This window comes from Dunckerocampus dactyliophorus, chromosome 2, assembly GCF_027744805.1.
Source record: "Dunckerocampus dactyliophorus isolate RoL2022-P2 chromosome 2, RoL_Ddac_1.1, whole genome shotgun sequence".
In the NCBI taxonomy this organism is placed as follows: domain Eukaryota; kingdom Metazoa; phylum Chordata; class Actinopteri; order Syngnathiformes; family Syngnathidae; genus Dunckerocampus; species Dunckerocampus dactyliophorus.
In genome coordinates, this window is record NC_072820.1 from 8,938,431 (window position 1) to 8,965,409 (window position 26,979).

Genomic DNA, 26,979 nt, shown 5'->3' on the forward strand with positions numbered 1-26,979 from the left:
AATTTAGAGTCGCCAATACAGCAATTCTGTAAATTTGTTGTTTTGCACAAAAAAAAGTTATTGTGCTATTTGTTTCCCATGTATTCGTATTCCTTCAAAACATGCAGCTAACTAAATTCAGGTTCAAGTTAAATAGCATAATAGTGGCGTCCCTGTTTGTAGTCATTTGTAATGGGGCCCTAATCTGTCCAGAGGCGGCCCTGGACATGACCATTATCAATCCTACTTGGAAAGCAGCGCCAAAATTATGCTTTATGAGAAAACTTACTGTACAATAATGGCAAGCCCTGACCCATCCTTTTTACCCTCATAATGGAAACAAGCCCACAGAAAAGTAGCACAACCAGCTGAAAGGCCTCAGGGCCACTTGCTGGTCACGGGTCTTGGGCAGAGCTGCAAGTCAGTGCAAACACTCATTTTGACCTGGTGCTGGCGTGATTATGGTGGAAACTGCAGAGCTTTCCCTCTTAGGACACTTAATACAATATACAAGGGAGATAGAGGAGCATGAGCTGGAATGTTAGGCAGCACAGTAGTTCATAGCAAAAAGTTCACAAAGTCCATAATTTTCAATGTGGATTTTCCATTTTTTTATTGAACTTTAATGTCCTGCTACATGACAAAAATGTTCAGGTTGGAATCATTAGAGACTCTAAATAGCCCGTAAAAAGTTACCTTTGTGTACCCTGCTTTTCCACTTTCTTGCAGCAGCAACTCCTTACTTTTATTGCACATAATTCAGTTTCTGAGTTCTGAATGAGCCTTTGATGTTGCACTGCAGTACGGCATATTGCACCATATACTGGAGACTGAATTGAGTTGCTTCGCATGAGCCTGTATGACTCATCTATATTTGTTGAGATTTCATAGGCTGCCAACGTGCAGAGAGATGCTGTGAGTGCAGTTTTGGGTAGCACCATTCGTTGTCATTCACACAGGTGGCCCAATTATTTTGTCACGCAAACATGGATATGCAATAACTTGCATTCTAATAAGCTTGTCTTTGACACACATGAAGGAAAATGTTGTAGAGAACCACACAGAATGATTATTGTCCCTTTTATACTTAAATAAATCATGATTTTGTTCTTGGTAAATAACCCTTTGTGGTTTGCTGGATCTCCATACATTGACACCATGTGACAATGGAGACATTCCATGTTAAATATGGTATATGTTGTAGATGTGATTATGTGAATGGTATTCTGCAGGTCTTGGTCACTCATCAAATTGCATTGTGTCACCTCTTATTTAGCAACATGTCCCCAAAAGCTCATTTGTGTGAGGAAGCCTTGGACCATCCTTGTCAACATGAATTCAGTCAGTGAAAGAAAGTGGGCCATGTCCTTTGAGAGAGACACTGGACAAACGGGGGGAGGGAAGCATCGTGAGTGGGTTATTTCACACTCAAGTTTTTGTAGTTTTTCTGAGAGTGGTTTATGTTCATATATTAGTTCTGAAGTTAGTATTGCTGCATTGAGGCAGGCACCACCCTGGCAGGTATTCAGTTGCAAAGGGTGACAAGCAAACTGGAGCGTGACAGACTTGTTCTGCCATTCTCATTAAGCAGTGTTTACTTTGTTCCTCACACTGTCTCTCTCTCTCTCTCTCTCTCTCTCTCCTCATCGCCTGCTCCATTTGTGCCGTCTTCCCGACTCTGTGAAGCCATCTGGCCCGCACTGAGAGGTAAGACGCCATCAGAAATGGCTGTTCTTCTTATATCTCGGTTTCTTGCAGTTTTTTTCATTGAATGGATTGATTTTGGTAGGCGTTTGCAAGGCCAAGGTGAAAAGAGCAGTTAAAACACACCAAGTGGTTCAGTCCAGCTGTCCACGGCACCGTTTGGAGTAGTAAACACTGATCTCGCTTGTGTTTCCTGGCATGTGTAGGCAGGATGGCAATAGCTGCATCATGATGTAAATAGCGTGACCTGCCAGTGAAGTCAACAAAGAGGAGGAATGTGACACCATACACAAAGGCTAACGAGATGTGTGCAGTAGTGTGGATTTCACCTGGCTTTGCAGCTATCAAACTAATGTGTAAGCACATAAAGCTTTAAAAGTACATATGACATGTTGACGTGATATATATCATAACCTCATAAGTTGTAAATGTAATTGTTGGAGGTTGTGGTGTAAACACATATGACACATACAGCATAAAACACATAGTAAATGACAAAATTCAATAATACACAGTAGCATTATTTAGTGAACACATTGTACTCGCGTGAAGGATTCCTTCAAAAGGGATGCACAATGAATAGATTTGCATTTACAACAGGTTTCCTTGTTATACACATGCGCAGTAGCACTAGGTGGGAGACCTGGACGAGGGCACACGCTTCTTCATTACCCTGGCACCAAGAACCAATACCTAAACAACTCATTTGAAAAATGATAACGTGCAATGCTATTCCCCTCCATTCCTGTAGGTGGCGGTAATGGGCACTACAAAGTCGTTGCTGACTGCCATGCGGCGATTTTTTTCATGTCAGCTCAATAAGATGGATCTGGTGGGTAACTGCCCCACTTGACCCCAATGCATGATGAAAAATAGAAATATCACTAAGTTACCAATATTAAAATCTGCACCAAAGTCTAATGGGTTCTTCCTTGTTTTATAGGCTACCCCTCAAAAAACTTTAATGGAAACCGGTTGTTTTGCTTTTGCGTAATCAAGTAAACTAACAGCAATAAAAACAAACCCGGATGGAACACATCCAACATTTTCAGTACTTCTTGTCTTTCTGGCTCTTTCATAAAAGACAAACCTTCACAAAAAGGTGCATAGAAAGGAAGTGTCAATTCTCTGTATCCCCAAAAGGACTGCAATGGGTCTATATCCTTAAACCTCGACTCTATTGAACCACTAAGCTAAGCTAAATTCAGCTGTATTACTTAATGGAAACAGGACTTTACTGTTTTATTTGTCTTTTTTGCAGAGGTGATGGCCGAAGATGGTCTGTGGCATCAGTTCCCTCGTCTGGATACTGCACCAATGCACCCAGTTCATCAGTATCTGTAAGCTTCTGTTGATTTGTCTCTCGATTTCTTTCTTCCAAGAACCCCACAATCGTCTTTCTCAGAAATACACACTGCCAACAACCAACTCTTTAGTGCAGCTCATACTTCACCCCCAAATCCATTTGGAAGTGTGAAACTCTCACCTGCCTACAGGCTTGAAACAGGCCTTGTGATCAGTGTGTGCTTTGCTCAGCAGGGCAAGCTGGAACCGAAACGTACGTTCATCGCATGTCTGTGTTCTTGGCAAAGGGACAAACATCACTGGCGTCTATAGGCTGGAACCGTTGGACTATCATTTTACACTCACACATCAGCAGTGTTAAAGTCACACGCGTGTAACCTAGAAGTCCGTCATCTAAAGTCACGGGAGAACACACTCACACACTCACCGGCCCTTAATACCACAATGAGGTTAACCAAATTTTCTGCAGTAAGTTGATTTATATGAAACAGATGAGAGGAGATGGGATACTGTTTTCATTATTTAGTCAGGATAACAGGATGTGTCCTCTGATGATAAATACCAGCATCACTGCACTTTATCATGCTGCACAGAGGGAAGAGATGAATCATCACTTGCCTTCCAAGAGTTTTCTTAAAAGCATCCAAGAGCTTTTTCCAATTGTGATTTTAATCTTTTTTGCAGACTAAGTATTTTAATGGCCAAAACGATCTTGTGATCCGAGATGTACACTGTGTAGTTGCTTATTCTAAAGGAAATTACAGGAATAACTTATCTGTAAAAGAACAAAGCCCTCGCAAGTACAGTCGTCCCTCGCTACATCACGGTTCGAACATTGCTCCTTCACACTATCATGGTGTTTAAAAAAAAAATCATTAATAAATGTTTGCTGTTTCATGGTGAACTGTGGCCTATTATTAGTCCAGAAATTTGCGTATTTATCAAATTGTACACATTTTCTCCCAAATTATGCATTTTCAAGCATAAAAATGGGTAAATGAACTAAAATACAAATGCGGTCACTAGGTGTCAGTATTAGTTCTCTGAGACAAACACCAGACTTGATCACAGGAACAACAGGCTATTATTGCAGGTTTAAATTATCTCACAACAGGCACAATAATAAAAACACGGCTGTCAAAAATAACACGCTAAACTAATTTATTTAATTAATTGCTTGAAAAATGTTAGCATAATTAACGCATGTGCACCATGTCAAGCCACCCGTCTGTCATGACGGCAGGCAAAGGCACAATAGCGTCCCCATAGAGGCTGCCGCTCTCTTGTAACTTTATTCTGACCTGAACTCTTCAATAGCGGTGCAATTCGAACAGTATTTTTTGTATCTCCAACTCACACACACATCTCTAGTCCTCCTCGGAACGATATTTCCTCATTGTCACTAGACCACAGTGAGGTGCGTTCAGGGGCACTCCGAACATTACAACAACGTCTTTATTATGCGTGTATGTGTGGCCTAAATAAACAGAAATACAAACAAAAACAGTGAGTGAATATTTTTATATTATGACTCACGAAAGTAAGTCTTACTGCGGAAGTATAAGTGCGTGTTATTTATAGCACAAATTTTCAGTTCATTTGGAGCTTTTAATACATACAAATATATATAATTGTGTCCTGTAATTTATCTTTCTGTTTATAGAATACAGCAAAAATGGGCAGATTTCACATGTAGTGGTAAATAGTGATTAATCATGATTAATTAATTTGAAAGCTGATTAATTTCATAAACATTAATCATTTTGCTGTCACTTTAATCATTTGACAGCCATAATAAAAATAAAATAATAATAAAAATAATAATACTAATAACACGGATTACTGTTGCGGCCATAGACCACAACAAGCTAAAACTCAACTCTGAACCCCAACATCACTTCCTGTCCGCGACTGATTCTGCTCCCCTACAAGTTAAACTGTCTTACATAGCTTATTTTTGTCTGATTATATATACTATATTGGGTAATAGGAGTGTAAAGGTGACTATATGGATGTTATTTAATCTCTAGATGACTCTAATAATGTTAAAAAAACGTATTTAGAAGATCAGAAACAGGTTTTCTATACGATATCTACGACAATATTGCATTTATATAGAAGAAATCCTACTTCACGAAAATTCACTTATCGCGGTTGGGTCTGGAACCAATTAACTGCAGTAAATAAGGGATTACTGTAGTGATTTTCTGACACAAATGGCTAATTAGTATAGGATTTACATTTTCTCAATCCATTTATTCTTTTGGAAGGGTCAAATGAAGAATGGCTCTTCAGCTCTTTGTTTCAGGTTTCTGCGGTGATTGTCTTGATAGTTTGTCTTGAAACTGCAGTTGACTATAAAACAATAGCCGGGTCCTCTGTAACTTTGTATGGTCGGCCACATGGCTCAGAGACAGTGAGGTCAGCTCTTCCCACACAAAGCCCTTTTCAGGGTTCCTCTCAGTGAGCTCTTTATGCTTCTCTGGCCTGAAACGTCTCCAGTTTCCTCCTCAGGGTTTCTCCTCCTCTTTCTATCACCTATTTGCAGTCTTTCATTTTCGTTTCTGTCTTTTTCTTTGCTTTCACATCAAATTGTCTCTGTCCTGCATCCTCCTTGTGACACATGAGGCTCCAGTGGGATGGACGTTTTCATAAAATCCAGGCAGCATGTCACACGTTTTGGCATGGTTTGAGAAAATGAACACACAGCCACGGCCAACATAACAGCTATGCTGCATGCCTTGGGATGAGCTGGGGCACAAAACACGAAATCCAGCTCCAGTAGAACAGAACACTTAAGCTCACTGACTCCGGTTTTAAAACTGATATAATTTATGGTTTGTTTTTTTGTGCCTTGTCTGGTTAATGTCTAATTGTTACACACATTTCCAAATAAAGCAAAAGTAAATCATCTGAAGCTTCACACTTAATACAGTTTTGTCTTTGTCGTATTCCTACTTATCCCTTTTCTTTTCTTTCTCAGTCGTCTTCTTCCCAGGAGCTCTTGCACCAGTTGCCCCTGCAGCCTACACAAGATGATCTCCACTTCCTGTTCAAACATTTCCGGAGCACAGAAAGCGTCGCTGATGAAGAAGGAACACATCCCTCACCCCCTGTCAGGCTCCGCTCGCGCAGTCTCAGGTATCATCCACACTCCCTGTGACGGAGACGCCCCAAGCCTCCTGGCAGGACTTGGGTTTATTGATTCTCCGTCCTTCTGCAAGCTACATGTTTGTATGTTGAATGTTATGGGCACGGAGTGGAACAGTCCACTGCGACATTGAAATGGTCATTGAGGGTACTTTCTTCCTTTGCCCATGCCCCACCCTTCCAGAAAATTTGGAATGAATCACATCCTACTAGCACACACGCATAAACCTTGTTACCTCACTTTTGTTAACAATTTGGCGTCAGCAGAAGTTCCTCCGGCCTTTTAGTATGTTTTGTTTGTAATTTACTCAGACATTTAGTTATAGTGAGGACGATTTGTTAACTTCAGCAGTGAGTTTAACTATTTATAGCAATGTAGTTTGTCAGTGTCAGTCTGCAAGTAAGCCGCATCTTCTTATTAGAAGGGGTGCACAATAAATCGGGCCAATATGAGGAATTATAACGTCATACCGATAAACATTCACTGTTTCAGAGGCAAACATCATGCTTGCTAGTTGCACCAAATGCTACGTGATGAGGAGGAAAAAGCATCGCGCTTCAACACATAAAAACTTATCAGCCACCTGAAATGACAGCATCGCTACAATGCCCGGGGCTTGTTCCTATCATCGTGCCGTTTGAAAAGTGGAAAAAAGTTTGCTAGAGATCCCAAGGGCTAAAGCGATCTGTGATTTCATCATGGAAACGATGGTGCTGGATGACCAGTCTTTGCCATCATTGACGATACCAGCTTTTGTCAGCTAGTAAATCCCTTGGAGCCACATTTTGTACTTCTGAGCCGTCACTTTTTTAAAATGTTTTGTTAATAGTAGTGAAGGCATTATATTTGGTTGGTTAGGTACAGTTTGTCAAATCCAACTTTGTTTGAGTCGTTCTTACCCCCAGGTGTGCACAAGCTACAATTAAATTTAAATTTGAAAAATAACAAATATAAAATGTTATTGGTTATTTTTATCAGTATTGAGCAGCAGTGCATCATACATCTCTAATTATTAGCAATTGGTCAATTTGACCGAAGGGTTCTAAGTGTGAATTCCCTGTCCGGGGTTTGGTTATGGAACTGAATGAGCAGTGATGTGTTTAAATGCATTAACGCTTAATTGTACTCAATATTATAACAACTTAGCGGTGCTAGTGAAACACCGTTATTTGACTCCTCGTGGTTCAGATTGAAATATCACTGGCAAGCATCAATGGTGGCTTCAAAAATAGCTCCAGAGTCTGTAAGGCATTCTTTGTTGCCCTCACCAAGTCCCCAAGCAGTTAACCATCGCCATCTCTGCCATATTAAACCACTCTACTGAAATAGAAAAGTCACATGTATACTTGTCTCACTTGTTACATACCCTTGTTTCTACTGGTTGTGTTGTATAGGTGCGCCCAGGGTTGCTATTTTCACTGTAGTTGTTGACAGTGTGTTGATTTCTTTGGCCAGTTCCAAACATTACCCCTTGTAATGGAACTCCTTTGCACACAGCAGATGTGCTCATGAGTACTGCCGATGAGCAACGGATCTGAAACATATGAGAGGCGTTTTCAAACGGGCTGTGTGTTTGCGATTAGACATGGCTGTCAACACTTTTGGCAAGGAACACTTGCAATCAAGTCTTAAACATTTCTGGGGAAATGCTTTTGGATTACCCAATGTAAAATTAGAGTCATTCAATCAAACATGTAAATCTATTTTTCCAATGACTGTCATTGTGTTTTATAAAAATTTTGCAGCTGAGAATGTGTCACAGCAGGGGTGTTCAAAGTGCGGCCCAGGGGCCATTTGTGGCGGGCGATTGTTTTTTCATTGGCCCATGGCACATTGTAAAAATATAATTTTACAACAAGATAAACAAAAAACAACAGCAAAAATGGAAAAATCAGCAGTACTTTTACAAGAATAAAATTAAAATAGTAACAGAAATAGTTCTGTAAAAAAAAAAAAAAAGTAATCTAACTAGAAAAAGTCGTGACTTTACAAGAATAAGGTTGTAATGTTATGAGGAGAAATAACGTCATTCATAAATTGAAATATTAAAGAAAAGTGTCATTTTTTAAATATTATGAGAAATAAAACAACAAATAAAGTTGTCATTTTTGAAAAAAATAGGTTGCGGAAAAAGTTATAATGTCACGAGAATGAAGTCAAAATATTGTGGGAACAAAGCAGTAATTATGAAAAGAAAAAAACCAAGAAAAAAGTTTGAGTAGTTGGAAAATAAAAAAAAACCAGCAGAAATGGGGGGAAAAAACTGTAATTTTACAAGAATAGTGTCAAAATATTAAGAGCAAAAAGTTGTATCCTAATAAGAAAAAAAAATGCACAATTGAATAACCTTGTAATATTATGAGGAAAATAATGTCATTTTAGTAGCATAGAGTTGAAATATTCAAGAAAAAATGTGTTATTTTTTTAAAGTTATTATATTATGACAAACAAAACAAAATGAAGCTGTCTTTTCTTGAAGTTATATTATTATCAGAATAAAGTCAGTCACAATATTATGGGAATAATTGCATAATATTATGAGGAGCCTGAAGTTTCTACTAGTAATATGCTTTTTCCCCTATATAACAAAGCTGAGATGCAGTTTTTTCTTGAAATATATGCTGTATAACTTCTTAGCATATGTACTGTACATGTGTTGCTCTACAAAATATCAAAGTGGCCCTTGCATCTTTTCATTTTTCACTATGTGGCCCCTGGTGGAAAACGTTTGGACACCCCTGTTTTATAGTATCTTTGCGCTAAATCATTCCATATGATGTTTTTATGATTGCACCATTTATCTTTTGCCTGTTTTTCATCCAGCCCTGGACGGACATGCGGAACATTTGACAATGAGATTGTCATGATGAATCATGTCTATAAAGAACGTTTTCCTAAGGTATAGTGAGCCATGGCCGCCCTCCTTACTTGCCTGCTTACTTCTTTCTAGATCGTCTTTAATCAGTCTAATCAGTTCATGAACTGTTTGTACCATGTTTTATGAAGTTTTCCATCTTGCTTGGTTTCCAAGGCAACAGCGCAGATGGAGGGTCAACTTCTGGACATCATTGAAGAGTGTTCCCCAGAAACTGCTCTCCCTCTGGCTGACGGTGTCCTCGGGTTCATCCAGCACCAGCTGGTGGAGCTGGCCCGAGACTGCCTGGACAAGTCCCAGAAAGGCTTGGTCACCTCTAGGTACTTTGTGGAGCTGCAGGAGAAACTGGAGAAGCTTCTGCATGAGGTAAGTGTCCCTGCAGTCTAAGAAACACACATACATCTGCTCTTTTATCATCATTAAGCATTCGGGCTGAGGGTTGTCCACACTTATGTTGGACATTGAGTACTTTTTCATTGCCTCAATCAGAACATTAAAATGAAACTGGGAAATGAGAGATTTAATCTCACAGGCCAGTAAGGGTGTAGTCATTTTGTGTTAATACATGGATTTCAGCAATAGTAAAGGGTTTGATTATACAATGATTTATTATTTATTACATCATCTTTCCAGACAAGTTTTATTGCAATAAATGTTACCTTCTGTAAGGCACGCATTACATTTTTCTGAATCCAGTGCGTGCTGTCAAAAAATGTTTATGTTGCCAAAGAGAAACTACCTTGGCTGTACTCAACCGTGTTCACTAACAAGAGGTTAATAGGACTTGGCCTGGTCAAGTTAAAATACATTCTGGAACTTTCAGCACCACTTATTCAACTATTTACGTTTCCATATGTTGATATTTGAGTCTCTATGTATAATTTTGACCGTGTGTAATTTAAGAAAATCTATAATAAATTCAAACCTTTGAACCCAATTCTTAATAATAATTCATATTCCACCATCCAATAATGTATCAGTGGCGGGTGGTGCATTTGTTACTTGGGCCTTCAGTGGGGACTTACCAGGCCAGAATTTTTCTCGGCAGACACAGTGAGTGCTGTGATGATAATAATAATAATAAGAAGAAGAATTGCTGTACGTTGGCATTCACCCTGACTGGGATTCGAATGCCGGCCCTCTATTCCAAGCGCCGGTTTTGTTACCCACTGCGTCGTTATTAAAATTATTTAAAAAATACAATTATTAAAGAAGCAAGACCACTTAACGCTTTGTCTTCAGATACACCGTCACAGACACGCCTCACTTTTTCATTTCTGCTACTAAGTTTGAGCATTAGTAAGTTCTACCAGTGAGCGGCGGTGCTTGTTCATTTTGCGCTAAGCCAAATGTAATAAGTGCAGATGTAATGGTTTAGTTCAGACAATGCCAAACCTCTACACTACAACGTCATCTGGAGCGGTTCAAAATCAATATTTACTCTCAAAACATGACAAAATCATAAGACTTTTCAATAGAATACATTACTCACCAGAGATGTCAGTTTCGCCTCCTCAGGCAGACATTGTGGGTGTAACTTGGCTTGTCAAACAGTTTTGCTCTGATTAACTAATCAGAGGGCGGGAAAATGCCCATGTTATTATAGGCCAGACTGAGAGGCGAATCTGAAATCTGATTAAAGAAAAGGCCCCTTTGCTAATAGTGTGACATGGGCCAGCACTCCTCATTCTGAAGGCCCTGGGCCGATCCACTGACATGGCAACACATAGCTGAAATCTTGGACAAAATAAAAGTAATATACACATATGGTACTGGAAGCAGTGCAGCCAAGAGACACGCTAAGAACAAAAACTAGAATTGAACTTGTAAATGTAGGTCAGTGTTTCTGATAGTGTTTAGGCAAGCAGAGAAGGCTTTGCAGGCCCTGACTGCACACCATTGGCTTGTGAAGATTTTCTATTCTTACACAGTGAAGCAGTGAGCCCTGGATACACATGACTTTTAAGGTAGCAGTATTGCATTGTATTATGAGCACATTTTCCCCTCATAAGTGTCGTCACCCATCACTCTTGTTTAAGAATGGGAAACCAATACAAAACAATATCTACACTAACCTTAAATCTGATTTAAGCCGCGTTTCCATCAAGACATACAGGTTGTCATTCTTTGTATGTTTTGCATTTCTAAGGGTACCTGATTAACCTAAAGAGCATACCGTATTTAGCATACCCTTGGGGTATCAGGTGAAAGGTACTTAAAGGGTGGAGCTAGACACTGCATTGTGTTGCTGGGACCACAGAAAATCACACTTGCGAGGAACACAAACTGCACTCGTCACATACAGCAAGAAGGAACTTAAATGGATGGATGACCTCCATTGTTTCCCTTATTTTTAGTATGATGTGTTTCTTTGTTTGTTATGATGTCACACAATGTATGTAGCTGACACAGCTACTACTATCTTGCCTACTCACCATAGAAACAAAAGCCACATCATGGTTTACCATCCCAAACTGTGCTGTGGTGAGCTAAACTGAACTGTACCTTTTGATGAATGAGTGCCTTTACAAGCCTTTTCTTTTATTTATGAAACTGCCAAAGCAAAGCACGCGTTTACTGATTGATGCAAAGAATTTAAAAGAAATACCAGCCACCAACCTCTAGAACAGATGATGGAAGGTGATGATTTGTTGTTTTCTCCTATCAGGCTTACGAGCGCTCAGAGAGCGAAGAAGTCACCATCATTACAAAACTGGTGAAGAAGATTCTCATCGTCATCTCTAGGCCTGCCAGGCTCCTGGAATGTCTGGTGAGGCTTCAGCTAATAAGCATTAAACTAAATACTTTAAATACAGATGTCACACAAGGTGATGATGACATGCTGTAGTAATGATAATGACACTGTTGACTGTCTGATGGAAAAGATTTGTGTTTGAAGACAGTTCTTATTTAACCATTGTGTAGCTGGAGTGTCAAGACGATAAATGTTAAAATGATGTGGTCTTTCATTTTGTTTTCAATGCCTTTTGTCTGTCTGCGCAAAAATAAAAGGCTCTAGATCGTGGTGCTCACACTTTTTCATCTTGCAAGTTACAAGTCAAAATGATATACCTATAAAACAGGAAAACGATCTAACGATAAACTTTTAAACCACTATACTTAATACTAATTATAAGTAAGTATTTCACATTCACAGTTTCAAAGTTTACAGGCAGTCAAAATAGTTGATATCGTTCAATAATTCACAATTCAATTGAGTATGACAGTAAAAATGATTACACATAATTCCTCAATAGTTGTGTACATAACCTAAGTAGTATCTCAGTCCAAATAGCTATGTAGCATTCATTATACATGCAGTTTAAGTAGTACGTCTAGTTAGTATTTGGTATCAAACATGACAGATATACAGGAAATGAAAATGCAGCTGAAATCAAGGCAACATATTAAAAAGGTGTCAACAATGGGCACATTCTCCAATTAATCATGAAATCATAGTGTAACAAACGAACATGTAGAAAACGCATTTCTATAGGGGAGTTCAGGACGTGAAAAGGAGCCTTTTTTTTCCCTCCATATCTAGCCTCTACAAGTGAACGGATAACTTTTGTTGTCGCTGCGTTAATTTATCCATAATCAGAATAATAAAGATGAAAGTTGCATTTCTGCATGTAGCTCATCTGTTCATCACTTTACCGCGGAGGCACAACAGCAAATCAGGAGGGGAGCTTAATGTCAGCTGACTGATGTCATATGGCATCTTCAAAGTGACATTTTATGACGTGGTGATACATGTGATTGACCCACACTACCTTCGCGATCGACCGGCAGCTCGAGATCGACTTAATGGGCACTCCTGCTCTCAGTTAACGCTGCCAAATCGAATGAAGGAATAAAACAACTTTGGTTTTTCCAGGAGTTTGATCCAGAGGAGTTCTACCAGCGTTTGGAGGCTGCAGAAGGTCAAGCCAAAGTGGGCCAGGGGATCAAGACTGATATTCCCAGATACATCGTCAGTCAGCTTGGCCTCACCAGAGATCCTCTGGAGGGTACCGTGCAGATTTTGTATTTTCAATAAACTGAACTGGAGAGTCTTGCATTGACTTAGAAAGCATTTGTCAGCGGAGTTAGATCATTTCCTGAGACTGGTGTTTGATACAATAAGGTTCCTTGGGTGGAGCCTCAGTGGGGATTTTGTGGTTTTATGTTTTGCACATTAACCATTTAGGTTACATGGTGGCCCGACCTGTATTTGAGAATTGGGGGACATTTTATTACATGAAAAAGAAAATGAAATCCATTAAATATTATATTTTTATCAATCTAATGAAGTAATTTGTTAGGACTTCAGTGTGTTTTATATTGTTTTTTTTATTGTCTAGTTTGGGAATGTAAGTGTGTGATTTGTGATCTGGTGTATATTCTGCGGTTTCAGAGATGGTCCAACTGGAGCAAACAAGCCCAAGCCACAGGTCAGCCAGCAGAGAGTCTGATGAGTCTGGAGAGGCAACAGCAATACAGGTACAAACTAATGTAGAAAATATGGCATTAATTTAGAGAGTGACACACAGCAGGATGAGATACAGTAATTGTACAGAGTACAAATATCTCACATGATTCCAGCCATTTCATGTGAATGTTTTTCACTTATCAGAAGTAACACAGATTGTTTCCTGTTATTTTCTCTTCTCTTCGGTGTCGGCTGTGATTCAGAGCCGTGCAGTATGCACTCCCCCTCGTAGGAAACCACTGGAGAGTGACTTTGAGACTATCAAGCTCATTAGCAATGGCGCCTATGGGTGAGTAGGGCTGACTCCTTCATTTGCATTCAACTGACTGTCTTCTGTGAGCACAAGCATGTTATACAGATTTGAAGATGTCTTCGACTCCAGTTTTTTTTGTTAAATCTTAATTGGTCCTCTTTCATCCCCTTTTCTCCTGCCTTGTAATTTTCCGTCTTTGACTACCCACACGCCCCGGCCCCTCTCTTCTTCTCCACGCACTCCTCTTCATCGCCTTGCAGAGCTGTATTTCTTGTCCGTCACAAAGAAACCCGACAACGCTTTGCCATGAAGAAGATCAACCGGCAGAACCTGATTTTAAGAAACCAGATCCAGCAGGTGTTCGTGGAGCGAGACATCCTCACCTTTGCTGAAAACCCCTTTGTGGTTTCCATGTTTTGCTCGTTTGAAACACGGCGGCACCTCTGCATGGTCATGGAGTATGTAGAAGGTAGCGTGCACATGTAACATACTTGTACAATTATTACTGTATGCTGTGGCACCTGTAAACACACATTAACTCAGTCTCGTTGATACATGTCTTTCCGGCATCCTCTTTACTCAAAGGTGGGGATTGTGCCAATTTGTTGAAAAACATTGGTCCTCTGCCTGTGGACATGGCCCGCATGTATTTTGCAGAAACCGTCCTGGCTTTAGAGTACCTTCACAACTATGGCATTGTACACAGAGACCTCAAACCTGACAAGTGAGCCTCTACATTGTCTAAGATATACTGTATATACTCCCCACATATAACTCCCCATTTCTCTCTGTCTCAGCAGCTACTTTAAAGCTTGTAGCGTTTTAATGAGTCATCTTTTTGAAGTCAGATGGTGTGTGATCAAACATTGATGCAGTATGAAATATCTTCTTTTTCCTTCTTTTCTAGTTTGCTAATCACCTCCATGGGGCACATAAAGCTGACAGACTTTGGCCTGTCAAAGATTGGCCTCATGAACATGACGACTAATCTGTATGAAGGCCACATTGAGAAGGACACAAGAGAGTTCATTGACAAGCAGGTCTGTCTTCGCTTTGTCTTGTCTATACTGGTGATGACTAATGATTAACACCACTTCCCCTCCTGCTCTGCAGGTGTGTGGTACTCCAGAGTACATCGCCCCAGAGGTGATCCTGCGACAGGGCTATGGGAAGCCTGTAGACTGGTGGGCTATGGGCATCATCCTCTATGAGTTCCTTGTGGGCTGTGTGCCTTTCTTTGGGGACACACCTGAACAGCTCTTTGGCCAGGTGGTCAACGGTAGGAGATTATTTGTTGTTGGGTCATCACTGCCACATACTTTTCTTAGTCATCAGTCATAGTCCTCACTTCATTGGAATCCCTGCAGTGAATCACTCTTGTGTGCTTCTTTGTCCAGATGACATCATCTGGCCTGATGGAGAGGACGCTCTGCCTGCTGATGCCCAAGACCTAATCACCAGACTACTTCGTCAGAGCCCGCTGGAACGCCTGGGAACAGGTAGGTGGCAGCAATGAATAAAGGACTCTTTGTTACACAAACCTAAGTCAACTATTTCTCTTTTGTTCATAATACATGGAAATATTTGATTTCATTCATATTAACTGTACCTGGTCAGTTAGATGTGCATTTGTGGTGTTCAGGTGGAACTACTGAGGTGAAGATGCACATGTTCTTCCTGGGACTTGACTGGAATGGGCTCCTGAGGCAGAAAGCTGAGTTCATACCACAGCTGGAGACAGAGGATGACACCAGTTATTTTGACAGTAGGTGGATTTATCAATACATACAATAGCTCACAAGGGTGAGGATACTCCTCACATTTCAGCAACCATTTTGGCTACAGTGTCAGTATCTTCTCAAGGAACCATACTATAGAAATAAAACTATTAGACATTATTGTTCAAATACCTGGCAATGCAAGTGAGTACCAAGATAATCGTCATGGTCTGGGGCTCAATGAATGCTGCCGGCACTGGGGAGCTGTGGTGCATCGAGGGAATAGGATGGTTGCTAAAATGTGAGGCGAGGACTCACTTGTGAAATACTGTACCTACACTCAGCAAGAACATAAACCCAACACTTCTGCTTTTGCTCCATTTTTCATGAGCTGAACTCTAAGATCTCAAACCTTTTCTATGTACATAAAAGGCCTATCTCTCTAAATCTGTGTTAGTGAGCATTCATCATTCATGATTCATAATCAATCCACCTCACAGGTGTGCCATATCAATATGCTGAGAGCATGATTATTGCGCAAGTGTGCCTAGGTTAGGCACAATAAAAGGCCACTCCAAAATGTGCAGTTTAACTGTATTGGCGGTGGTCTGGAGGGGTTCGAAAACCAGTGTTCTTCTGTGACCACCATTTGTTTTAAATACTGTATATACCAATCTAGAGCATCCCAAACATGCTCAATGGGTGACATGTTGGGTGAGTATCCTGGCCATACAAGTACTGGGATGTTTTCAGCTTTCAGGAAGTATGTACAGATCCTTGTGACAGGGGGTGATGCTTGTGGATGAATCACACAACAATGGGCCTCAGGCTCTCGTCACAGTATCTCTGTGGATTAAAAATGCCATCAATACAGTAAAATTCACCTGTGTTGTGGCTGGAGTGGCCCATGGTGGCAGCAGGGTTATGGTGTGGGAAGGCACGTATGTTACGGACACCAAAAACAGGTACAGGTGCATTTTATTGACGGCATTTTGAAGATAGCGAACATGTGAGGGATGCTCTGGATCGGCATATACGGTATTTGAAGCAAGTAGTGGTTTTCGGGGGCCCCCCCCCACCTCAAACACAATTAAATTTCACATTTTGAATGGCCTTTTATTGTGGCCAGCCTAAGGCACACCTGCAATAATCATGCTCTCTCATCAGCATCTTGATATGCCGCACCTTTGAGGTGACTAGATTATGACTCATGAATGATGACTGGTCACTAACACAAAAAAGACATGTGAACAATGTTTGATAGAAATAGGCCTACCGGAAGAAAAAAAATGTAGAAAACTGGGAGCAAAACAAAAGTGTTACGTTAATTTTGTTGAGTGTACATCCACAGATTGTGATTATAGATCTCTATCTGCGTCTAGTTTATTTGCTATTTAAAAACCTGATGACTGTGTTCCTTATAGCCCGATCGGAGCGTTATTCTCATCTAGGGTCTGATGAAGATGATGAAACTAACGATGATGAATCCTCTCTTGAACTGAGACAGTTCTCCTCAGTGGCACATCGCTTCAGCAAGGTATGCGTCCTTGCACTGTTCACAGAGCCCCCGTCTCTCCTTATAAGTGTTACTTTCGAATAACATATGATTGGAAGTTAATGCATGGCATATTTCAATGTTTCAGGTGTACAGCAGCACTGAGCACCTGTCCACCTCCACGCCATCCAACCAGAGCTTATCATCTTCTGAGAGAAGCCACAGCGAGGAGAAGGACGAGCGATGGGAGAGCAGAGGAGCCTTTTCCCCTGGTGACGGACACAAACATCTGGCCAGTGGAGACAGAACAGATGGACTCAGGGGGAGGTGAGATCCTTCAAAAGGATTAAAGGGATGTGGGACAATTATTGGTTCTTGCACTGCTGAATATACAGCATATACAGTACAGTTAAGCCCAGAATTATTCACACCCCGGCTAAATTTTTAACTCAAGTGTTTATTGTATTTGTTGAATAGGTGTCTTCATACAGGAAATGTATTTTTTTGCACCATTCTAAAGGCTTATTGGTACAACTGACGTACGTGATACGCTTTACTGCATGACTGCATTATGACTGGCAAGCACCACAGTGGCAAGTCAGGACAAGAAGGGCTCCACCCTCACGTCCAAATATGGCTACCTCCATCTGCAAAAAATCAGGATGGCGACAGCCGAAATGCCAAACTTTAGCCTTTAAAACTGGAGTTCACATACCAGTGGGTGCTGTCCCAGTGGTTATGCATTTTTTAATGTGGCACAAACTGTTCAGATAGGAATAACTGATGCCACTTTTCCTTAAATGTTTTGGTGCTTTAGAACATTAAAATGATGATTCATGACCACAGGAGCCGTGTTGTGAAAATGAATGTTACCAAACGGAACCACGACTGCATGAAACCAGAGCCCCTTTACACGGTCGTTTGGAAATAAATTACAAACCAAGATAAACGTGAATACTTTTTCCATCATTTGTTGTTTTTCCCAAGATATATAATAAAAATAATACATGTTTTGTGTGTTTATCCGCATTTCTCTGGCAGTTTGCGTCCTCGTGCTTCATCCAGCTCCTCCCAGTCAGAGCGCAGTGCTAGCCCGCTGGTATTGAACAGCACCCAGAGCCTCGACATCATGCCTCGCTTTGCCATCTCTGCCGAGGAGGAAGGTAAACCCAAAGAAGCACTCCTGTGTTGTTGTGTTGTGTTTTGAACTCCTAAACTGCCTCCTAACTCTCTGTTTTGTGTTTTTAGAAGGTATGGTCTCCAACTTGCGGCGCATTCGTCTTCGCAGCAACAGCACCGGCACTCGACCATCATTCCGTAGAGGCGCGTCCAGACGGATTGCCCACCAATTGGAGACCCCGGAAAAAGCCAGGCCTCCAGCTGGAAAAGTCCCCAAGTCTGCCTCAGTGTCTGGCCTTTCCCTCATTATTACCCCAGGTGCACAGATAATAATCACCTACACACCATTTGAAGAATGCTTTGCACCTAAGCACATGCAGAATGGAGGCTGAATGAGCTAATTTCTTGAAATAACAATGTACTTCTGCTTTATGATTAATATGTTTACACTGCCCCCTACAGCCCGTTGCTAGGCAATTGATGCAATAACGAGAATGGCTCTATGCAGAGTACAGCTATGCAAACTATGTCCTACAGGGGGCGGTTATTTCTTTTTTTTAGTCATCTTGGGTCTTTATGTATTTTTAAGTATTAGTAAGTTGTAAAATGAAATTAATTAAATTAAAATAATTAAATTATAAAAATGATAATCTGTTAAAAGTTTGTTCATAAAATATCAGTAAAAAATGCTTGAAAAAAATGATTTCTTGCGCTTGCAACACAAAACAAACCCCACATTCTGCAAGGTTTTGTCGTCCTTCCATTTCAGTCATCATCATCACAACTAAATAGCTCAGGTGCATACTGTCCAGAATGTCTCCCGCTCATGACCTTTCCGATCATTCTTCCCATTCAGATGACTCTGTGGGTCCTCCTTCCAGCCCCAAGTCGTCTTTATCACTGTCGTCCAACCCCTCATCCAGAGACTCGTCTCCTAGCCGAGATCTTTCCATCAACATCAGCTGCCTCAGGCCTCCGGTGGTCATCCACAGCTCTGGGAAGAGGTTTGGCTTTGCTTTGAGAGCAATCAGAGTCTACATGGGAGACAGCGACGTCTACACAGTTCACCACATAGTCTGGGTATGTGTCTATCTCTTGAGGCGCTGCGGTGGAAAGTACGCAGGGACTTGAGAAACAATAATTATGCTGAGGTCAAACTCAAGTCATTTCTGGTTTTTGTTGATTTTTGCCCTCATTGTGACTTGCATAAGAGTCATCAACATTAGCGTTTTATTACCATAGCATAGCTGAGATGACTGTTTCCACTACTGTTGATGTAAGCTTGTGTGTGTATGTTCAGTGTGTGGAGGAGGGCAGCCCGGCACACGAGGCAGGTTTGAGAGCTGGTGACCTCATCACTCATGTCAACGGGGAATCTGTGCAGGGTCTTGTCCACACTGAGGTGGTAGAGCTTCTGCTTAAGGTAGGAGGGGAAACTTCAGTACTGTTGGTCATTTTGTAGTGTCCTTGGACACATTTCCCTCTCTGCTCAAAATCAGAGTTGTCGATTGAAATGCAAGTCCGTATTTATTCAACAGAGTGGCAACCGAGTAACCCTGCAGACGACTGCTTTAGAGAACACTTCCATCAAGGTGGGCCCTGCCAGAAAGACGAGCCATAAGGCTAAGATGGCTCGACGCAGCAAAAAGAGCAAGAGGAGAGATGGGCAGGACAGGTACAGGAAAACAGTATTTTTAGAATGTTAGCAAGATTAGTTTTACAGATTGATCATTATCGCACCCAATGAAACGTTGTTTTTTGCTCTGCAGCCGGCGCCGTAGCATCTTGAAGAAGCTGTCTAAACATACGCCTCCTCCGCCCATGCAAAGCAGTCGTAGCTTTTCATCCGGATTCCACCAGTCATCCAGCGACAGTCTCTCTGGCTCCCCCACACAGTCTCTCTCTCCTGGCCCCTCAACGCCTTGCCGCTCCCCCGCTCCTGACCACTCTGGAGGTGAGACAGATATGCTGCGTCCCCTCAGTCCCCTTTACAAAGATAACAAATTTGCATATTAAAATAAAGTGTTATTTCAATATTTACTGCTACATCACTTATGTCACCTATCCTGTATAATTCTCACTATAAATGCTTTATACTTACCTTAAATTGTCACAAACGTGCTCCAAAATGGTGTCTTAATACATACCTTGCATGTAACAGAGCCAGTGAATGGACCCTGCTTCAAACTCCGTGCGTGACTCAACACTGTGTTCTTTACAACATTGTTAGTTAGCACTGCAGTTATACACTTCACCTTCTGTGGAAGCATGAAAATTACCCGTGTATTGATTTAGAAAAAATAGCAGTGTTTGCAGTGTATTTTTATTTGGTTATAGCTGATAATCACTGTAGTCTGTGCATCATGCCTGTCAGAGCGACGCCACCCTCTCTGGTCCCCCTTTCAGGAGATTGACCTTAATATCAGTATGTATTGCAGTGGTCACTAACCTTTTTGAGTCCAAGATGCACTGGTGCATATCTGTGAAGTTATATTTGTGCCTTAATTTTGTGGGAGCAAAGGCAGATTTTGAGCCACAAATTTTCAATCATTTGACAGCCCTAAATAATACATTTTTTTCTAATATTCTCACGATTGACCGGCAAAGTCCCAAAGATCGACTAGAAACTTGCGATGGACGGGTTGAAGACCCCTGTTGTATGGTATATTAGATTGTATATTGGTGTATAACTGTGGCTTGAAAAAGTATTCATAGCCCTTGATTTTTTTTCACATTTTGTCACATTACCACCACAAATATACTGTAAATATATTTTATTGGGAGTTTACGTGCAAGACCAACCCAAACTGGCACACAATTGTAAAGTAGAAGGAAAATGCTACATGATTTTCACATTGAAAGTGTGATGGCAAAGTATTCAGCCCCCTTGACTCTGGGTACAGCTAATTGCCTTCAGAAGTGGAGAATAAGAGGCTAAATAGGCATATGTTAACGTAACATGAATAGGTGGTATGTTAATGTAACATATAGTTATTCAGATAACTAGTGCCTAAACAACCCGCCAAGTCACCTACATTCATCGCATCGGCACCTACCTGGGTGTGGAGACGTAACTACACCGTTTACAGCAGTTCCACAAACTCGGATGAGTTTTTTCTCTATTATTTGTGTTCTAATGTGTCTCTTGTCCTTTATTTTATTTTTATTTCTGGAATTTCCCACTAATAAAGGCATATCTTATCTTATCTTATCTTGACAAGCCTCTCCCAGCAGCACGTTGTTCAAGCACCCATTCGTGAACTTGTTCCTCTACAGTAGCTGTGGCCATCAAGCTTTTAGCCTGCGATGAGCATTGTTTCTTTCATTGCAGTTAGAGTATCCTCCGCTTTTTGCCAGCCACTCACAAGTTTGTCGTTCACTCCAAACTTTCTTTCTGCTGCTCGATTAACGTTTTTGGCTGCATATTTCACTACTTGCAGCTTGTAATCTGCAGATCGTGATTTTCTTTTTGGGGGCATTTGTGACTGTTATGCGCATTCCAAAGTAAGGGGGGCGCTGCAGCCATTGACTGCAATTTTAACCAATCAGAGGCGCCAATGATGTTGTTTCAGTAACTATGATAACAAACAGAGTGATGTACAGTAGAAGCTACATGTGGACTGCTAGTGAAGTAGCATTACTTTTCAGTACGTTATTTCACTTTTGTCAGCAAAATTTATTGAAAATAAAACTGAAAATGGATGAAACATGTTATTTATTAAAATGTAGCAGATATTGATGAAGTGTAGTTCATTTTACCGATCAAGAAAGCACTCCTATCGGCTGTGACGCTATTATTGCTGAGATGATTGTGTGTGTGGCAAATTGTCCTTGATTAATTGCCTCCACGTCAATAGTTATGCAGAACAAGGCAGGCATAGATAACAGGGAAGCTTCAATGTGCGGGCGAAGCAGCTCAGTCAAACGCAATCACAAGCGTCTTACCATGCTAACATTCCCACGCCATTCTTCCAAAATAACGCCATGCTTGTGAAAGTTGTCCCACCAGCTAGAGGTCCGATCAGGTCGTGTCCCAAATTGCCATCGTGGGCGGGGGTGTCTTAGCCGTTTAGCGAGCAAAACAGCAGCAGGATAGCGTCCTCCGAAGCCCACAATGGCGCCTTTGTTTGGCAGCTGTAAAGCAAAAGTAGGCGTATGTTTACTTACACACAAAAAGTCATTTCAGCATGCTGCTTGAAAGCAGCAATGTTATGTGTGCCATTGCACACATGAAATTATACTTATCTAATGTGGAAATAACGGCACATTATTGTTATGTTATCTGTCAGCAACAAGCCAAAAGCTCTGTCTTCGCCATCCACACGAATGAATACGTTGAAGCCGGAGTTTAAAAAAAAAAAAAAATCTTCACCTTGGCGGGAGTTTTCCAAAAGTTCAGTTTTTAAGGATACAAACCTCCGTATGCGTGTGGATGAGGGGCCAAAACGCATAGAAAAATATGCGGTTTCGAAATATCCATATTCATGTGGACAGGGCCTCAGTTGTCTTTATAAGTTGATGTTTACATTGTATAGTTTCAGTGGTACAGGAGTGGTAGGAGTAGCAGATACTGGCACACAAGCCTAGAGCGCGCTCTCACGTCTGTCAGCCAAATCATGAAAAAAAAAGTTCAACTTGTAGTCCGGAAAATACAGTACTTGTTTAATAGCGTAATGTCATAAAATATTTGTTCAAGTGATACTACACAGACAGAGAATAATAGTCCGCAACAGCAGGTATGAGAAAAACTGACCCATTTACTTCTTCATGCATGCACCTGGTGTATAGTTTTATTGACAATATGCATAATGTAGCCAGGCTGTACGTGCTCAATGAAGTGTTTAAACCCGACATTACTCACCACCGACAGGGCTGGCTCTTTTCTGTTGCAGCCAATGACTCTTTGCCGTCCTGTGGGAGTTACTCACTCTTTGCAAACGTGTGAAAGAGCGGTGTAAGTTTCAGGAAGCCACGGTGTTGTGCAAGTCCTTCTTCAAATGCACAATGATGTTCGTCGTATTAAACTTCCTCGATTCTGTGCCACCGTGGGAAACTTGTGCATGACAAGTTTTGCACTCAGCTGCAACATCTTTTTCGAACGAAAAACACAGCCACACAGCCGACATCACTCCTACTCATTGCTAAACATGCTAGCACGCACTGTTGTGATCATGTGGGTTCCACAAGGGCTGCTGCTGGATAGCGGTTCTGGTGCATGGAGTATGGAATTGACTGCTTGTATTAGTGCCAATAACGGACATTTTAGATGCAGGCCCATATAATTCGATATTGGTTTTTTTGGCTGATATCCGACCCATAGCTGATATAAATACCGGATCAGGACACCCCTAGTGAACCCACCATCCCCGCTGTCAAACATCAAGCTGTGGGGGTGTTTTTCTTCAGCAGGGTTGGAGAAGCTGGTCAGAGTTGATGGGAAGTGGATGCAGCCAAATACAGGGCAATCATGGGAGAAAACCTGTTGGAGCCTGCAAAAGACTTGAGACTGGGGCGGCGGTTCACCTTCCAGCAGGACAACGACAACTACAATGGAATGGTTTAAACCAAAACATATTCATATGTTGAAATGACTCCACACCTAAATCCAATCGAGAATATGTGGCTGCTGTGCAACACTCTCCATCTGATCTGACTGAGCTTGGGCTGTTGTGTAAAGAAGAATGGGGGAAAAATTGCAGTCTCTCGATGTGCAAAGCAGGTAGAAACATACCCCAGAAGAAAGATGGTTCCACAAAGTATTGAATCAAGGGGCCTGAATACTTTTGCATACCACAGACTTTCTGTTGGTCTTTTACATAAAATCCCAATAAAATGTATGTATGTGGTCATAACGTGACAAAATGTGCAAAAGTTCAAGGGGTATGAATACTTTTTCAAGCCGCTGTAACTGCACTACATTCTTAAAGGTCTTACCAATAATTAGCCTTTCTCGTGCAGCTCACCAAAATATTAGGGTTGTCTGATGCCGTGCAGTCTTACATAACTGAGTATTATTGTCTCTGCAAAGGCAGAATGTGTGATATATGTAGCTCTTCTATGGAGTCTTAATTACTGTTCTGACCTATATATCGAAAAGCTTACATCTTCCTCTGTCCATACAGATTCAAGTTCCTCTCCCTGCTCCAGCTCCCCTAACTCACCAGTACCTCAGGCCCGTCCCAGCTCCCTTCACGTCCTGGGCCGCTATACCAAGGCTGGTCGCTGCAAGTCCACCAGCAGTATCCCTCCGTCCCCGCTGGCCTGCATTCCACCTCCTCAGCCTCTGTCGCCTCAGTGCTCTCCCTCCTGCCTTCCGAGCCATCCCAAGTCCCTGCAGGGTTTTCACGGTAAGACACTGTCCCCTCCCACTATCGCCCGCCATTCTGTGCGCCCCCGCAGTGCGGAGCCACCGCGCTCACCACTCCTCAAGAGGGTGCAATCAGCAGAGAGGCTGACTGGGGATAAAGCAACAGGCGGGTACCACAGTGATAGGAAAGCCTATAGCACCCGTCGCCATACCATGGAGGTGCCTCTGTCTGAGGGTGAGGACCTGGAGGAGGACAGTACCTCTGGGTTTGTATGTGTTGGTGAACACGGTCGCCAAGGACTGTACGTAGGGGGGCAAAGAAGCCACCAGGATGTTATGGGAGGAGGCAACGAGCACCATCGCTCTTCGTCCTCACCACAACACCGTGGCGGCAACCATCACTCCAAAGAGGTGGTAGTGATGAGGAAGCTGGCTCTGTCAGAGCGACGAGACTCCTTCAAGAAACAAGAGGCTGTGCAGGAAGTGAGTTTTGACGATCTGGACGAGAGGGAGGCGACACCCAGCCCCAAGCTTCCTGTCACTCAACCGAAGGTGTTCAAGGCGTCCTGGGTCAGCTCGGCCCAGTCGGACTCCAATCTGAAGCCGGAAGGAAAAGCATCACAAGATCCGGCGGCACAGCAGAAAACCAAGTCACAAGATAAAGAGAGGTTGTAGGGAATCACTTTGCAAAGGAAACAGAATAACAACGCTTTTCATGCGTGTCGCTCTACATTCTTTTTGAGATGACCATGTCACCTGACAACTGTGATCAAAATCTCATCATCACAAGCTTGAAGATCATTGTTTCTCAATAATATATGCATCCTTCAACACTGTTAAACACAAAGATGACTGCCTATCTACACTCTTTGTTTTGAAATTTTGTAAATATACTTTGTTTTAAATGGTTATTTATATACTCATGTGGTTTTTGGTTGCTACCTTGGATGTGTTTACGGTGGTAGGTGCTGACAAGAGGAGGGTTCAACATTTGAGTTGGTTTAGCCTTGTGTTGCAGTATAGAACGTTTAAAATCATCCTGTGCTGCCTCTCAGATTGTGGTGGTGACCGTTACGGCTGAATGAGGGCCTAAATGTAACATGATCACACCTGGAAGACAAACATTGGTGCCAAAGCAAGGTTAGCCATAGAAACCTTACATATAAGACAGGTTCTGTTGTACATAATGCATGCATGTTGACAAGCGGTTTCGCACTGACACTCCCCCTGCTGTGCTTGAGGATTATTGCACCATGCTGCTGGTAACGTCTCACAGCACCTTAAACTACCTGTTGTGTCAGTCCCTGGTTCATCTCCAGTCTATTTGATGTGTTTGCACAAGTCATGTAGCCGTGTAACACATTTCAGGACAATTTCTCTCTATTTACATTGGAAAAAAACAACTGTACGGTGGATACAAACAAAATCCAAGCAAATTTCCTTTGCTGTTGTGAATGGATGTTTACATTTTTCCACAAATATGTGTATGTGTGTGGGTTTAAGTTATTATTAAAAAATGAATGAGAGGGCATGACAGTTAAACCCTAGAGAAGGGAGAGACTAGAGGTAATCTCTTTTTTTTGTATATTTTCCACAAGCAAACAGTCTTGTTGCAGTACTACTAACCTATGCTGTTGATGTATATTGTATAAACAACGATGGACCTTAAAACAGCTATCGGTGGTGTTTTTGAAAGTGACCTTGTAAGGCTAGTTGGGCTCCAAAATAAGTTTAGTGCAACTAAAGTGGCAGGTTCTTAATCTCCCGTTAAGATCAACCTCAAAGGATTGTGCATGCTTTACATTCCAGCGCAATATTCCTACTTTTTTTTTTTTTTGCCTGTTTGCAGGATTTTATTCAACTTGTGGAAGTTATTTGTTTTTAAAGAAGGAAAATTGACTTTGGGAATTTTTAATGGACTTTGAGGACAGTGCTAGGCTGTTTAATTTTGAATCAGATACATTTTGCTTCGAGGATTTGATCTCATTTTGTACTCCTACTAAGCCGTATGTTAGCGCCCATACCTTAACTTGTATAATCGCTTTGTTTTCTTTATTTTTTAATGTACATTTAATTAGTCATATAAATCAAAGGACGTCACAGAAGAAGCTGCACAACGCCGTTAAGCACCTCACACCCCAATGCAGCATTATCTAAAGCTTCGTTTTTGTTGAACACTGTGTTTGCAATACACTCCATGTTGATACAGAGCTGTCATTCAGTGGCTCCACTCTTGTGTGTTTATGGTGTTGTTCCCCACTCACCCCCCTTATCTTCAGATGACTGGCCCTTGTGAAGTTCCTACTATGTGGGTATCTGGTTTGGACTGGTGTGCCAATGTATGTTGTTTTTTTATTGTCTTAACAGTGCTTGAAATAAAATACTCACAAAAAGGACACTTAAGTCCAAATGTGCAACGTGTCAAAATGTGTCATCCGTAACCAAGATGCATGTGGTTTTGTTGTATACTTAATATGGACACATCCACTGGTCAGTTTGTAATGTATTTCATGTTTTATTTATAGGTATATTACCAGAATTTTCAAGTCAAAACTTGGTCAAATTCAGGCTTAATTGTTTTCTTAATTCTTTGGCTTTTGTG

The 26,979-nt window shown here is 41.4% G+C and overlaps 1 protein-coding gene across 7 annotated transcripts in view; it reads left to right on the forward strand.

Moving 5' to 3' along the window:
• Nucleotides 1-26,963, forward strand: part of mast3a (microtubule associated serine/threonine kinase 3a) — a 43,819-nt gene extending 16,856 nt beyond the window's left edge. For 2 of the 7 annotated variants that reach the window (XM_054766530.1, XM_054766532.1), the window contains 24 exons: nucleotides 1,666-1,686; nucleotides 2,945-3,023; nucleotides 5,972-6,129; nucleotides 8,963-9,038; nucleotides 9,171-9,380; nucleotides 11,683-11,784; nucleotides 12,892-13,024; nucleotides 13,411-13,496; nucleotides 13,689-13,774; nucleotides 13,999-14,207; nucleotides 14,324-14,462; nucleotides 14,646-14,778; nucleotides 14,852-15,017; nucleotides 15,136-15,237; nucleotides 15,381-15,503; nucleotides 16,881-16,993; nucleotides 17,100-17,278; nucleotides 17,993-18,114; nucleotides 18,200-18,388; nucleotides 18,927-19,150; nucleotides 19,371-19,493; nucleotides 19,609-19,745; nucleotides 19,840-20,024; nucleotides 24,193-26,962. In XM_054766530.1, the coding sequence (XP_054622505.1) occupies nucleotides 1,666-1,686; nucleotides 2,945-3,023; nucleotides 5,972-6,129; nucleotides 8,963-9,038; nucleotides 9,171-9,380; nucleotides 11,683-11,784; nucleotides 12,892-13,024; nucleotides 13,411-13,496; nucleotides 13,689-13,774; nucleotides 13,999-14,207; nucleotides 14,324-14,462; nucleotides 14,646-14,778; nucleotides 14,852-15,017; nucleotides 15,136-15,237; nucleotides 15,381-15,503; nucleotides 16,881-16,993; nucleotides 17,100-17,278; nucleotides 17,993-18,114; nucleotides 18,200-18,388; nucleotides 18,927-19,150; nucleotides 19,371-19,493; nucleotides 19,609-19,745; nucleotides 19,840-20,024; nucleotides 24,193-25,052 (3,955 nt within the window). In that variant the 3' untranslated portion in view covers nucleotides 25,053-26,962. Of the gene's footprint in view, nucleotides 1-1,665; nucleotides 1,687-2,944; nucleotides 3,024-5,971; nucleotides 6,130-8,962; nucleotides 9,039-9,170; nucleotides 9,381-11,682; nucleotides 11,785-12,891; nucleotides 13,025-13,410; nucleotides 13,497-13,688; nucleotides 13,775-13,998; nucleotides 14,208-14,323; nucleotides 14,463-14,645; nucleotides 14,779-14,851; nucleotides 15,018-15,135; nucleotides 15,238-15,380; nucleotides 15,504-16,880; nucleotides 16,994-17,099; nucleotides 17,279-17,992; nucleotides 18,115-18,199; nucleotides 18,389-18,926; nucleotides 19,151-19,370; nucleotides 19,494-19,608; nucleotides 19,746-19,839; nucleotides 20,025-24,192 lie in introns of all 7 variants that reach the window. The other 5 variants (XM_054766535.1, XM_054766534.1, XM_054766533.1 and 2 more) reach the window with 4 other exon arrangements.
• The last annotated feature ends 16 nt before the right edge of the window (nucleotides 26,964-26,979 follow it).